Source organism: Zootermopsis nevadensis, unplaced genomic scaffold (assembly GCF_977971745.1).
Source record: "Zootermopsis nevadensis isolate Lab colony 2312 unplaced genomic scaffold, Znev_1.0 Znev_ptg000025l, whole genome shotgun sequence".
Lineage (NCBI taxonomy): Eukaryota > Metazoa > Arthropoda > Insecta > Blattodea > Termopsidae > Zootermopsis > Zootermopsis nevadensis.
Window position 1 is genome coordinate 9,164,936 of NW_028259157.1, and position 16,125 is coordinate 9,181,060.

At 40.1% G+C, this 16,125-nt stretch overlaps 2 protein-coding genes across 3 annotated transcripts in view; one reads left to right on the forward strand and one right to left on the reverse strand.

Moving 5' to 3' along the window:
• LOC110832563 (uncharacterized) overlaps positions 1 to 9,204 on the reverse strand; it is a 52,999-nt gene extending 43,795 nt beyond the window's left edge. Inside the window, exon 1 of the mRNA XM_022069670.2 lies at positions 9,061 to 9,204. Coding sequence (XP_021925362.1) covers positions 9,061 to 9,096 — 36 coding nt within the window. The 5' untranslated portion in view covers positions 9,097 to 9,204. The remainder of the gene's footprint in view (positions 1 to 9,060) is intronic.
• Positions 1 to 16,125, forward strand: part of LOC110832575 (cadherin-like and PC-esterase domain-containing protein 1) — a 270,092-nt gene that overhangs the window by 60,183 nt on the left and 193,784 nt on the right. The window contains exon 3 of one of the 2 annotated variants that reach the window (XM_087356053.1): positions 7,348 to 7,472. The gene's annotated coding sequence lies outside the window, so the exon portion shown is untranslated. Of the gene's footprint in view, positions 1 to 7,336; positions 7,473 to 16,125 lie in introns of those variants that run through there. The other variant, XM_087356054.1, reaches the window with a different exon arrangement.

Sequence of the window (16,125 nt, forward strand, 5' to 3'; positions counted from 1 at the left end):
GATCATCTGCCAAGAACGTATATGAACAGGTCCCAGTCCGAGAAAAGGATGGAAGGATCCTGTTCATATGGACCTGTCGTCAGACAGAACACTAAATAATAATGATAATAATGCACCAGTAGAAGATTACAAAATTCTTTTCTGAACTTCACTATTAATAATCTAAGCATGAGATGGCAGCACCAGGTGAAAGCGTCTAACGTCGTCTGTCAGGAAATTGCGTGTATGATCATTTCACCATCATCACCTATGCGACGAGAGACGCTCGTAGACGAAAACGCAACACCAGGAAAGCTAAACAGACTTCATTGAATCTTCGCTCAGCATTTATTTATTTAGTGTTCTGTCTGACGACAGGTCCATATGAACAGGATCCTTCCATCCTTTTCTCGGACTGGGACCTGTTCATATACGTTCTTGGCAGATGATCCAGAAGTGGTTTGCCATTGCCTTCTTCTGTGTGTGAATGGGATGCCACGGAGAAACCGGGGAAGCCCCCGGAGGAAAACTCCGTGTTGCCTAGACCACGGCCTTGCCCAACACAAGTTATAAATTCGGGCACCGCCGGTAATCGAACCTGAGACCCCAGGATTACAAGGCCAGCGTTCTAACCGCTAGACCACCTCATCTTATTATTATTTAGTGTTATGTCTGACGACAGGTCCATATGAACAGGATCCTTCCGTCCTTCTCTCGGACTGGGACCTGTTCATATACGTGCTTGGCAGATGATCCAGAAGTGGTTTGCCATTGCCTTCTTCTGTGTGTGAATGGAGTAATTGTTGGGATGCCACGGAGATACCGGGGAAGCCCCCGGAGGAAAACCCCGTGTTGCCTAGACCACGGCCTTGCCCAACACAAGTTATAAATTCGGCACCGCCGGTAATCGAACCTGTGACCCCAGGATTACAAGGCCAGCATATCAAACAATTTAAATACGACACCTGTAGAAACCGCTGACTGTATATAAAGTTTATTAAACAGTTACAAATTTCGATGTAAGCTCCCGTCTGAAGTAGTTCGTTCTATAACTGAAATACGAATATTACCGCTCTAGAACAAAGGTAAATGCTACGACGACACGAGAAAATAATTCATCCAAGAATAAATATATCCACACCATGTCCGAAACATTTTGTAACAAGTGGCTCGCATTCACCGCTATCGAAGAAAAGTAGTTCGTTCTGTCAGCCGCTTTTCACATATTTTTGATGTGCGGGTGGTCTAATACTCGACCAGTCCTTTGCTTGCTAAAGATACTGTGAATTTCGTCCTGCGACGAAGAAACATCAAGTTTCCTCTGCCTTCCTGAGGAGAATGTTTCGACCTAAAAGAGGGGGGCAGAACGGGGGAGAAAATTTCATTTGAACTCTTCACTAAACATTATTATAGCTATCGTACGAGGTGCGATCGGAAAGATTACAGACTGCGCGTATAAAAACCCGTACACTTATCTCAGGTATTAAATTCATCCATCACCCTCGAAGTAGTTCCCCTGGGAGTGAACACAACGATCCCAGCGCCGAATCTTCGTAACATTTTCGGGCGTTGTGCTCGAAGATGGTCGTCCAGAACGCTCGTCATCATCGACAGAGGTTCGGCCATTTTTAAAACGTGAATGCCACACAAAAGTTTGTGCACGACCCATTGCGGACTCCCCAAATGCTTGCTTTAGCATTTCATAGGTTTCAGTAGCCGTTTTGGCGAGTCTTTGGCAAGAGATTCAGGCAGAATCGCAGATGGTGCTTGACAGGCTGACAATGAAAGATTTCCAGTGATGCTTCCAGGCTTGGCAGCGGCGCTGGGATCGTTGTGTTCACTCCCAGGGGAACTACTTCGAGGGTGATGGATGAATTTAATACCTGAGATAAGTGTACGGGTTTTTATATATATTTTTTTTTTTATACGCGCAGTCTGGAAACTTTCCGATCGCACCTCGTATGCCCCTGTGTGTTTCTGTTGGATGCTATCATTTTCACGCTGGCGGTAATCCGTACCTTATATTTTAGTTATTGCCGTGAGAAAAAAAAACAGATTGCAAAATGAAGCTGCTGTTTTGCTTTGAGTGATCTATCGATTCGTTATATAATAGCCAGTGTCCGTCACGCTTCGCTGTATGAATACTCCGTTCGTGCGACGCGGAAAAAATTAAAATGAAATTCTGAAATTGGCAACTTTGGTAGTAAGAAATTGAAACGAGGCTCTGGTGGGGTCTGGGCTAATTTGCGTTCATTCCCATTAAAGTTGACGGGTCATGCTATACCAGTATCCAAATATTGGCCTGAAGAGACTAGACGGACTTCGACGTTCAAAGATGTTTTATCAGCTGGTTAAATCGACAAAGAACGGACAAGACGGTGATTGGATCAAAGTATCATACAAATGTATCAAGTGTCTGTACATGAAGCTGGTAGTGACGTGCAGGTAGCATCAGCATCTCCTCTTACACGTGTGTTGCATTTGCCTGCGACACCCGAGTGACCTCATACGTTGGTATGCACAGCGCAGCTGGAAATGACTGCACTGAGCCAAGGACTCAGAACGGAGGAGCTGATCGAATGCATGCGATAGGAATTAATCATCGTTCACTGCACTTGTAAGTGTTGACCTTACAGCAAGTTCGTGCTTAGAAACTCCTGAGCGTCTGTATTGAGCACTTCTGTTTCGTATGCGGGAGGCTCAGTCTTCTTCCCTGCCAGTCGTGTGTGTTATGACAATTATCGCGTCTTTCCTCAGTCCCTCCAGGGAAGCGATACTTTAAGATTCGCCACGTCCGTGTTGCTTAATTAACTGTGCACATACTTCAGACTGTATTTAAACTAAGAAACATCACAATATGACCCAACAATATCATCTCATGAATAGCAGTCAAACTAAATGCGTTTATCAATTATTATTTGTAGTGTTCTGTCTGACGACAGGTCCATATGAACAGGATCCTTCCATCCTTTTCTCGGACTGGGACCTGTTCATATACGTTCTTGGCAGATGATCCAGAAGTGGTTTGCCATTGCCTTCTTCTGTGTGTGAATGGAGTAATTGTTGGGATGCCACGGAGAAACCGGGGAAGCCCCCGGAGGAAAACTCCGTGTTGCCTAGACCACGGCCTTGCCCAACACAAGTTATAAATTCGGGCACCGCCGGGAATCGAACCCGAGACCCCAGGATTACAAGGCCAGCGTTCTAACCGCTAGACCACCGTGGTTTATCAATATATAAACATAAAACGTAAATTATTAAAATGCAACGCCAACATCAGATTCAACAAGGACATCCGATGAAGGATTACATTTAGAATATTACATTTAAATTTATATCGATTATACACCTGAAGATGGTTCATTGAAAACCGAAACATGTCGTGAAAAAGATGATGCTCTAATTGTAAATCGAACATTTCGATAGAAAGAGCATCATTTTAATATATTTTAATATATTTTAAATATTAAATGCTAATTATAGTAATAATATTTTAATATTTAATAAAATATTTTATTGTGATTAGACGGTTAAAATAAACAATTATAATCATCACAATATGACGCAACAATATCATCTCATTTAGAAGGTGAATTTAATCGTTCGGAATTAGACTGGAATGTCTAAGACGGCATTAAGGGTGTTCGACTAAGTAAAGCAGATTAACTTGTTGGGACAGAGTCCTCTTTGAAGAGCTATATCCAATTATTAGGCATATGAAACTGGTCCATATTCTCATACCATTTTCCTTTAAAATACTTTTTTAATATTATACCCCTAAATAAGTCTATGAGGAGGCTAGGGCTCGATTTTGGGCTGTTACGCCATAGTAGTAGTAGTAGTAAATAAGTCTAGGTCTTGAAATTGGCTTGTTCAGGTTTTCTGATAGATCTCATGTCTCGTGCTCCACCCATCTGATCACTCTAATGCTCTATGTGAAGCGTACAAATTAGAAGCTCCTCATTATTCACCTTTTTTACATCCAACTGTTACTTTGTACTCTTAGATCAACATATCCTCCTCACACCCTGTTCTCTAATGCCCTTTGTACGTGTTCTATTAATAAGAGACCAAGAGAGGCAAAGATCCACAGTCTTATATACAGAGAGCACGTTTATGGTAAACATATATCAAAGAAGTATTTTTATAAAAAATGGGTATCTAAAGGGAAAATGTATGTTGCGACCTAGGACTGGATAGAATAAAATATTAAAATGGATCTTTAAAGGCTCTTTGAACATGATAACGAATGTAGGATTTGAAGTTCTCACGGTGGTGAGTACGAATATGGCTGTCTTCTGGGTTGTAAGTTTACCGACGTTTCAGAGGTCTTTGCTGCCTCCATCATCAATCTTCATCCAAACTTCCAGCAGACTACACGGCTCAACAACCCAGAAGACAGAAATCTTCTCACTCCGTCCATAGTTGGCTTTTTGGTTGGTTGATTAGTTGGTTAGTTAGTTAGTTAGTTAGTCAGTCAGTCAGTCAGTCAGTCAGTCAGTCAGTCAGTCAGTCAGTCAGTCAGTCAGTCAGTCAGTTAGTTAGTTAGTTAGTTAGTTAGTTAGTTGACCAGTAGGCAGAACGAGATTAGCTCGGTCTAGCTGATAAAACTGAGTGGGTGTCTCACCTTTGTACTACTGTACAGGCAGGTTATATCGTGATATCCAAATAAGTGACGAACGGCGAAGCCGGTCACAATGGAAGAAGGTGTCTGTACAAGTCTAGCAAAAAACATTTACTCTGCTACGATCCTTCGACCACTTGTCCATACTATTGCGTGCGGTGACACGTCAGCATCAGTGGTTAACATCAGCACAAACAGACTTAAGAATGTAATGTAATGTAAGCAAGGAGAGGGAGATTATTAAAATGAACGGAGCACTCTATACTGATGTTTTCTTAACAGTCAGTAGAACGTCTGCTCGCGCGACCTTGACGTGGCCGGACAGACCGAGTGGTAACTAAGAAGGCAGCGCGTATCGTACCTGAAGACGAATTAAGATACATCCATCGAGATTTTGTGGTTTTTTAAAACAATTAAAATTGTAAGCGGACGTTGGACTAAGTCCAAACTAAAGAAATAAGAAACGATAATTCGAGGAAGAGTAATTTTAGCTCGACTTGTCTACACGGTCTACTGCTTCGTGAATATATGCATACATTATAAATATATTAACACAAATGCTAATTTTCAGGAGGTGAATCTGAATTTGAAAGTAGCTTACTGTGAGCGAAACATTTAATTTCGTGAGTCTTACGCATTTCAAGCCAAAGTTTGTACAAATAACATTTAAATATTCAATTCCTATGTAGGATTTGAGGTTCTGACAATAGTGAGTACGAAGATGCTGTCTTCTGGGTGGTCGCGCCGTGTAGTCTGGTAGGTTTACCATCGTTTAATCGCCCTGATGATGGGGGCAGCATGTACCTTTGAAATGGCGCTATAAACCAGAGGACGACCATCTCCATTAAGTTCCTACTTCAAAGAAAACACGTCTCCCTTACAAAGATCAGTTGGTGTATGATGTTCAGGGAAATAATCGCTATTTGTTCTGAGATTGCACAAAACCCATCAATTTTGTTTTTTGAGTAGGATGCAGAATATCGAAGCAAGTGGTACATATAATTACCACTGTGTTATAAAGCGTTGATACACCAAGCAATCGAAATAAAATAACTTTGCATTTAAGAACTGTGCTAGTAAGCGGGTTCGATCTGTCGTGAGATGAAGATTAGGACAAGTGTACTGAAATCGTTGGGCGCATTCATCGGGGCATCTGCACAGTAGAGGGTTTGACCTTCCAGTAACACGTGTGGGGAAGTTATCGATTGTCTGCACCATTCAAACCGTCGCTTACTTTAGGAATCGAAAAAATATATAATCACTGTTTCTAGAATGTTAAGGTCAGTAACTGAACTTCCCGTCTGGGGAACGGTGATAATTGTAGTTTATAATTATTATAAAATGTATATTTAATAAAGTTATGCTTCTAAAATCATTTGTTGCAAATTTAATTCTCTTGATGCATCTATCATACTCTGAAAATTTCAACAACAACAAATTTACTGCTTTGTGCTATAGTTGTCTCTTTTCTGTTATAAAAATTATGAAGATGTGTCTTTGTCAGCTGAGCTGAATGTCTCAACTCTTTATTCCAGGCGGTGGCATTTATACTCCCTGTTCCTTGTTAATGTATTTAAAAACAAATGTCTCAAAGGAGTTTTATTTATTTAGTGTTCTGTCTGACGACAGGTCCATATGAACAGGATCCTTCCATCTTTTTCTCGGACTGGGACCTGTTCATATACGTTCTTGGTAGATGATCCAGAAGTGGTTTGCCATTGCCTTCTTCTGTGTGTTAATGGAGTAATTGTTGGAATGCCACGGAGAAACCGGGGAAGCCCCCGGAGGAAAACTCCGTGTTGCCTTGCCCAACACAAGTTATAAATTCGGGCACCGCCGGGAATCGAACCCGAGACCCCAGGATTACAAGGCCAGCGTTCTAACCGCTAGACCACCTCATCTTATTATTATTTAGTGTTCTGTCTGACGACAGGTCCATATGAACAGGATCCTTCCATCCTTTTCTCGGACTGGGACCTGTTCATATACGTTCTTGATAGATGATCCAGAAGTGGTTTGCCATTGCCTTCTTCTGTGTGTGAATGGAGTAATTGTTGGGATGCCACGGAGAAACCGGGGAAGCCCCCGGAGGAAAACTCCGTGTTGCCTAGACCACGGCCTTGCCCAACACAAGTTATAAATTCGGGCACCGCCAGGAATCGAACCCGAGACCCCAGGATTACAAGGCTAGCGTTCTAACCGCTAGACCACCGTGTATTTAAAATCGAAATTTCTCAAAGGAGTACAGCTGTTTAATTGTATTAATCTGTTAAGAGCAGTGTTCTGCCGGCCATATGAATCGCTTAGGTCTACGGATTGGCTTTCGATTCACATATATTACCATTTAAAATTTCAATCGAAACATGTGACAGTGTATCACCTCTGTACCGCATAGCAACATTACCATTCCCTCAGGAAACCTGAGGGGATGATGCCACCCGCAGAGATGAAAACTGAGATGTATAAGTACCGGTACTGATTTATCAACGCAGAGTAATAAACATGCTAGGAACCTGATTCGTTCTGCATGCAAATAATACCTATTCTGACACCTTGACCATAAGTATGAAGAACCATTTGAACTGTTGTTATAGGTCCAGAACAACTTCATCTTGGTTCCGAATACAACTCTTCGCTGTTCCAACCTCAAACATTTTTGCATTGTGGAAAGTAATGGCTGTACGATGATATCTGAGGATTTCACGCTGTGAAGATTGGTGTTATTTTGCTTGATTGGTTTCCAGGGTTAAATATGAAGGCAGTATGTTCCTCGGATACGTTGGGGTCCAGACGGCGTTGCAACCCAGAAGAACTACATCGACAGAAAAGGGACTGCATTTATGACGACGCCCACCGAGTCTCTCACTCCGTAAGTAACCTTTATACAATTAACATTATGTTTCGAATTATATATCAATAATCAAGGGATATATGTGAACCCATCTCGTGATCCGATCCAATATTCTGTCAGTTGAAACGAAATTCCTAAGGCTGTTTAACTGTTGTCACGGAATACCTCTAGATACCGCAGGAATCCCAAAGTTGTATGCGTTCATTGTTCTGTACGTGCATTCTTTGTGCTTAGCCAATTAAACACCCTTAATTTAGAGTTTTTAACTTTACTAGTTGAAGATAAAAGACGTCAACTCTCTGAAGTACATATAATTTTATTTTATTATTATTTCTTCTATTTTACTTTAAAATATTTATCACAGCTTTCTTTATCAAAGTACCTTCAACCTGTGCTTATCACAAGTAGTGAGAAAAATCCCTACATCCATTAAAACAACGAGTTAAATAGTACCTAATGAAAATGTAAAATAATGTGGAATTCCTTGTAAAGATTTTCAAATTCATTATCATCTTTTAACGCGATCATCTAAGAATAATTATAAAGTAAGTTTCTACCTCAAGTAAGACACATCGCATCTTAATTACAGAGACTAGTTGGTAGTTGATGTTTAGGGGAATAATCGCTGGCTATTCAGAATGTAAAAATGAAAAGTTCTTATTTAAGACGTCCATATAAAAGGAAAGAAGATAATACTTAACTTCTTAGAACTAAAGTAATAAGTATGTTTTCCTGGAAGATGTTAATGCCACCAGAACCCATTTCATGCTGATAAGCCCCTGTATATTTTATTACAAACACTGCGCTTTGTGCATTAGGTTTGTATACAAGGGGCTTTTATGAAGACGGTCAACACAACGGACGATTTCATTGCGTGTGTAAACCGAAACTATTTCTCCTATCGTTTCTGAACGTGGCTAGAGTTATATTATCAGTATTTCTTCCTACGACTAAACGACATTAGTGGTGTTTCCTTCCGGTACCCAAGGTTATAGACCTTAACTTGCATTGGATCGATTGTTTGCTCCTGGAAGGTCTCTAAAATCATCCAGTCTTCGAAACGATTTGTCATTCAAGGAAGCGAAACATTATTCTAGCCAAAATAATTAATACTGCGTACGTGTACTACCAATTAAGTGTAAATAATCCATAATTAGTGACAATGTAAGATGTCTCCAGAAATATATTTAAAATTTAAATTTTGGTTGTACTTGAAAGAGCACATTAATCCAAACAAAATATTGTTTTGCGCAACTGATGCTACGATATTTTGTGATATGTCGTGAAGATAAATTGGAAAATGCGTGCTTTAAAGAATTACCCTTAACAGATATATATATATTTTTCGTAATTTTATGTAAAATTGTGCTCAAAACTGTGCTAAGGTAGAATACTGACAATTTCAATGTTTTAGGTGGCTACAAATATAATTCAATTATCATAAATGAAGTTGTAACTTTTCAGACATATACAATACGCGGAGTACATTTTGAATTAGATTACATGGTTTTAGAAATGAAACGTACGTATAAAATGATTAGTTAAGGAAATGTGTATGTTCGAAAAAGCAAGAACATTTCATTAGTCTGAAATGGTTTCTTCTTACCATATTCTGACGAAGCTTCTCCAAAAGTCGATCCATGACTAGAAAACTGGGCTAACTTGTGCTGCAGATCGAAGCGTCCATTCCAAAACTCCTACACCACCGACAAAGTAACAGATCGATCCCAAGTGTGCCGCCATCTTACCCCTCGCGGACCACTCCCACTCACGATGCAATAGTAGAGACGCCATGTGACGACGGTTCGAACTTATTACGACGCTAAACGTCAATTTCCCGGTCGGAAAGGTAGCATAGGACTGTTAACTGTACAGGTTAAATTTAGAAATGTTTAAATTACCAAAATTGCCACTTTTCGTGCGAAGAAGCAAGTTTTTCGGTAGACTGATATTCGGAGATTTGGCGCCGTGTAGAATCGTAGGTAGATGCTATCGTTTTATAGGGACATTGTGTCATCTTCAGCCCTGAAAATTAACTATTAATTCCTCCTTTTTGTCACTGATGATGACCTCTTGAGGTCGAAACGCGTTTGGCGTTAGTGTTCTTCATAGTGTAAACAGTTTTGTTCGTATGCTTATTTTTATATTCCAATACACTACACGGTATGCAAGGTTTTAAGATCAAATATACACTTTTATAATAATTATTTTGATTGTGTGTTCACTTAGATCGTATCTAAATTGTAAATGAAATAACGTTTTAATGGTATCAGCTGTGTATGGATAAAAATGTTCAGCCAATTTCGAACCTCATTTTCAAATATGAGATGAAAATTTTTATATGATTTGAGGTTCTCACGGTGGTGAGTACAAAGATGACTGTCTTAAGTGTTGTGACGCCGATGAGTCACTCGTCGCCCTGATTATGAAGGCAGCAGGAACCTCTGTAACGTTAGTAAACTTCTGCTAGACTACTTGGCTCTACAACCCAGAAAGACAGCCATCTTCGTTTGGTGAAAAATGATGTTCTGCAAAGTTTCATGTGGATACTTCTCGTGCAGTTAAACATCACCTCACTCAGAACTGTGGAAGCAGCTCGTAAGTCCTCGCTCAGGGCTGTCGATGTCAGTCGACGTCCACTAAAAACTATGAAGTTGCTGGCTTTAGAACAGTCTGTCGACAGTTGATACAAAAATATAATACATTCGGAATTGATATAATCCACAAGATGTTTCGAACTATTCACGTAAGCCCGCTTATTCGTGTATTACAGAGCAGCTCAGAGCTATTGAAATAGTTAAGAAGTGCCTACTCAGGAGTCAATCAAAAATTGCTAATCACTTTAATATCGAATATTTTGGCGATGCATTTAAATCGGAATTGCATTCACGATGAAGTTATGCCAAGATAAATTTAAGGGAAAAATTTGCTATCATACAGTGCAGAATCTTTTATATTTCTTTGTGCTAAGAACTTAAAGATTAAAATATACGAAATTGCAATTTTGCCTGGCCTGTCACGTTAAGGAGTAACCCGAATTTTTGAGTGACTCTTACACAATTATAGGCACAGTAAATTCAATGATAAGCTTGAAGTTTCTTTCAGAAATCTTGATTTTGTTATCCTATTTATTGCGGGTACAATATTGCTTTGTTCCACGAGAAATTAGAAGCCTGCATTACTAATGTTTGATTGTCGCATTTCGAAGTTCCTGTAGGAAAACCGCAGGAATATTTTTATATAATAGCCTCGATGACTTCCTCACGTGCAGCTCTCGAAGTCCATTGTTCATTTTATATTTAATAGTAAATTACTTCTAGAGTTGATTCATTGTTATGAAGTGACAAACAAAGGAAGTTAAGTTCTTAAAATGATCCTTAGCGGGTGGATATAACGACACATAGAAGATGTATTTCAGACGTAAGTTTCACAGATGCATTATTGCCTACCCCATTAAGGCAAGACTAAAATATTCCGTGATGCCACTTAAAATATTTATCTACAAACGAGAGGTTGTTCTCTTTAAAAGTAGAATGTCGCCTTGCAAGCATCGCTTTTAACAACTTTAGTTCGTGCTCGAAGAACACGTTCTTATCCTTACGCACGATTTGTGTTATTTTTGTATACGATTTGTACCTTGTGACGTCATTGGATCTTGTAGCCGTTGTACACGTCACAGTAATAACTCCGTATTTATAATTCTGCTTTTCTTTTCTTAAAACTTGGAATGTAATGAAATTTGGATTCTTTGTGTTGTGTTATTTTTATTTTTATTTAGTGTTCTGTCTGACGACAGGTCCATATGAACAGGATCCTTCCCTCCTTTTCTCGGACTGGGACCTGTTCATATACGTTCTTGGCAGATGATCCAGAAGTGGTTTGCCATTGCCTTCTTCTGTGTGTGAATGGGATGCCACGGAGAAACCGGGGAAGCCCCCGGAGGAAAACTCCGTGTTGCCTAGACCACGGCCTTGCCCAACACAAGTTATAAATTCGGGCACCGCCGGGAATCGAACCCGAGACCCCAGGATTACAAGGCCAGCGTTCTAACCGCTAGACCACCTCATCTTATTATTATTTAGTGTTCTGTCTGACGACAGGTCCATATGAACAGGATCCTTCCATCCTTTTCTCGGACTGGGACCTGTTCATATACGTTCTTGGCAGATGATCCAGAAGTGGTTTGCCATTGCCTTCTTCTGTGTGTGAATGGAGTAATTGTTGGGATGCCACGGATGAAAACTCCGTGTTGCCTAGACCACGGCCTTGCCCAACACAAGTTATAAATTCGGGCACCGCCGGGAATCGAACCCGAGGCCCTAAGATTACAAGGCCAGCGTTCTAATCGCTAGGCCACCGTGAGATGGTGTTGTGTTAGTGAGGGTTAATTTAAGTTCGATGGAATTATTTTAAAGTAGTTGAGGAAAGACATTTTGAACGTCGCTGGGTTCGTAGTGACGAGAGTGAAGAAAATTCGAAAGACTAAAATTCACATTTAATACAGACGGATGCACGACTGAAAGTTCAGATTCAGCTCATTGATTCTGAGAACACATTCGTCTGCTGATACTGACAGTCCGCCCAAGATACCAGCCAGCAAACGACATTCTCTACCCGCGACAGCGTAGAACAATGTTCGGAAACCGCTAGTTCCAAGTCATCTTTGTAGATGAACCGTTTGGGCACTTTTTTGGTCGTCTTAACATATTCAGTTCTTTCTCCCTGTTTCAGCGTAACAGCAAACTGTGCTATCTGAACGTCACTATTTTTTTACTCTATTTCTGATGCAGAATGATTCCACAATAACCGGTTAGTTTGTTTATAACACACGGGCCAGTTGACTCGATTTATGTGACAACGTCTGGAATGGCAGCATTGACCTGACTTGAGTGGCGCCCCCGGGGGAGGGGGGGGGGGGTATTTAACATATCACTGCCCTAGCTCAACACACGGTCCAAGTGCCGTCATCTGCAACAATGGCAAACGTACACAAAACGCTCTGCATTGTTGAGAATAACATAAATTCTGCAATGCTTACGACACGTGTTAAAGGAATAGAATTTACCTAAAAATCTAATAACTGTGTCTGTTCCAAGTTTGACCCAGAGAAATTGTGGACACGTCGGCGAAAAGAAAAATTCCTGCCCCTATCGAAATGTAACCCCTAATTGTTAATCCTATAGTCATTATACGAGAATTCATGATTTAGACTGTGAAAATGATACAAGTAACACGTTTGTGCAGGATAGATTAATTTTAATCGTACTTGGGAGCCCTACAAGTTATGTTTGCATGTCAGTTTCAGGACAGACTCTCGTTATCTTTATAAGTATTGCTAAAGTATGTCGTGTAAACATACCACAAATGACACTTTCTGATAGTCAGTCACATCTTGTCGAGGCTGAATTTGAAGACGTCGTTCTGTCGTGTAATGTAACTTGGGACACGTTTCTGTACAAATATTTCTGTGTGATCAAAGTTTACAGGAACATGTTCTCAGGCGTTTTTAAGATTTCATGTTAACTGAAATCAGGAACACCGAATAGGTCCGTAGTTTTATTTATTTAGTGTTCTGTCTGAGGACAGGTCCATATGAACAGGATCCTTCCATCCTTTTCTCGGACTGGGACCTGTTCATATACGTTCTTGGCAGATGATCCAGAAGTGGTTTGCCATTGCCTTCTTCTGTGTGTGAATGGAGTAATTGTTGGGATGCCACGGAGAAACCGGGGAAGGCCCCCGGAGGACAACTCCGTGTTGCCTAGACCACGGCCTTGCCCAACACAAGTTATAAATTCGGGCACCGCCGGGAATCGAACCCGAGACCACAGGATTACAAGGCTAGCGTTCTGACCGAAAGATAATTCCAGCAGTCAGCTTTAGTAACAGTTGCAAGTGTATAATTTATGAAAATAAATGAATCCAAAGGAAACAAAGAATACAGGATAAGATCATAATACCAAAACATGGAGATTCTTTTAATACAGTTAAAATAGTGAAAATGGCTGTCTTCTGGGATGTTACATAATTTGCTCTGGTAGAAATAGACCGACGTTTCAGAAGTGCGTACTGAACCTCTGAAACGTCGATAAATTTCTACCAGACTACAAAGCCGATCGTTCCAAAAGGCAAGTCACCTTCATACTCGTCGTCGTTAGAGTCTGATATCTCATGCAGTTTCATTCTTGTAGACTGTAACAACAAATCTAAATCATTTTAATTACGAAATTAAGAGAAGATTCAGTTCACGAACTGCTTGCTGTTTTCCGTTCACAGTACTTGTGTTCCGTGTAGGAACGCAAAAAGTAAAATATTTAAAACAATCATTTTAAGTGCTTTCATGGATGTGATGTAGAGCAGTGGTATTCAACCTGGGGTACGCGTATCCCCGGGGGTACGCGAAATTTAAAAAAAATATATTATTTTATGATAAAACACTGAATAATCAGTAATGTAATGTATTTAATTCATTTTAGATGTAGATTATATACTATGTATAACTTGAATTATACACCAACAACTTTGGGGGTACAAAGTTGAAGAGAAATTATATCTGGGGGTACGCGAACAAAAAAGGTTGAATACCACTGATGTAGAGTATATTCGAGAGAATGGAAGGTCTTGTATTTGGATGTAACTGACACTATGGAGTAGGGTCTTATCTTAGAATGTAATTGTCGTTTAGCTAATTAACCGTTGCTCAAGTCAGACCTCCTTTACACCTTGTCTCGAGCATGACGAATCAATTCCACCCTGTTTAAGAACATTTTTAATAGTATACCTTTACTTTTCTTCATTTTACAACCAAAATAATTCATACAGTTCTGTCATGCGTGGTATATGCCGCGATCATCTCATCCATTTTTATTTCATTAACTTAATATTTGTTGAATTACAAACTATGCAACTAATAATTACGCGATTTCTCAAACCTCCTGCTCCTTACTCGTTAGGTTCAAACCATCATCAATCTCTTCTTACCCCAATATGAGAGACCACGTTTCACACCGGACAAAGTCATTAGCAAAGTTAGAGATTTGTACACTTCAGTCTTGAAATGAATGTGACATTGCTTATTTATGAAATGCGCCCAACAAGCCAAAACCATTCAGAATAAATTTTACTCTCGTACAGCTTGTAGAACCGGTTCCGACTCGCTGGGTTTTGTACGGTTCCTTGGGAAGTATAGGACGGTTTCTGATTTGCACATTCTAGGGCCTGTTTCTGGGGCAAGTTGGCCACCTTCCTGGCGGGAAAAGACGCAAGCCAATGAACAACGTAATTGGGACAACCGTATTGGACATGACCTGGGGGTAGGAATCTGTTTTCGCGCGCTTGGAACTTGACGAGAGGTCAGCGTTCTGCACATGGATGCTGCCGGTAATCAGAGTGTAACATGGCTTGCATATTAAAACAACCTGGGCGAATGAACATTGAGCAAACCCACGTCATTGTTACTCAGAACTCGTTCGCTAGTAACGTTATTATGAAGGAGGAAACGCGAGAAGTTTTCGATCGTAACGGTTGGTGTTCTGGGTGGTAACGTCGCGTAGACTTGCAGGTAGATATCAACGCTTCGGAGGAACATATTGCCTCCGTCTTCAGTCCTTGTTTCTTTCTGCCTTCATTTTTATTTTCATCTTTCCTTCTGTGTTTTCTTGATTATATAAGAATTTAAGCGTGTCTGAAACAATCGATTCGCTACAGAACTGCCAGACAGTTTCTCTACAGTTTGATCTAGGTTTGCCAATCACGTTAGGTCTGGTTCACCATTTCGATGGAAAAATTTTCATACGGTACTGAAGATGAATTATTTTAACGAATACTTGGAAATAATTCTTGATCTTATATAAATGATCCAGCACCATGCAGACTTTTTCAGTGTTTTTCGTGAGGTATTCGATGGCGTGAAATTGTCAGTGCATTACCAAACGGCTTATAGCCACAGATTCTTTCATTTTGTTGTTATGATAACAAATCTGTGAGATTTTAGGTTCACTCGGCGGTGCGGATGGCGATTATATTCTGGGTTATAACGCCGTGTAGATTTGTAAGTAGATACTTACATTTTCGAGAAACATGTGGTGTCCCTCTTCAGTCCTGAAAATCGAAACATGTTTTTTTTCCCGAAACTTTGGTATATCTAACTAGGCTGAAGATGGTGATCGCATGTTTCTGCGAAACGTGGTGTCAACCTAAACCAACAACGTCATTGAATGTTCAGGCTTTGAAAATCGGTAGTAAAACTTAGAAAACAGTCAAACTGGTATTCAGAAATGTGGGAGATTTATGACATCCGGTTCACTTGTGTGAAGAAGCCATGCATTTCTGATAGAATATAATATGCATGTTAGGCTGATTTGTATAAATGCGTTTTGTTCCGACATCTAATACGGTATCTTATTGTTTATTCTGTCGTATAATACAACATGGAGCTACGCATAAACTAAGTCTAAATGAACTCGTCAGGTCTTCCTATACTTAGACTACAAGTAAACAATAGTGCTGGATGTATAAGCTTCTAGTGGCATTTTACTCGCGTGTATCACGCAGGTGGAGACGCCACACGTTACACGCCTGATTTTCTCCAAATTGGTTTAATCGCTTGTAAATGCTACTTTTTATTTGTTCCAAGAACTACTCCTGAAGAAAATAAACTTTCTTTCAACCA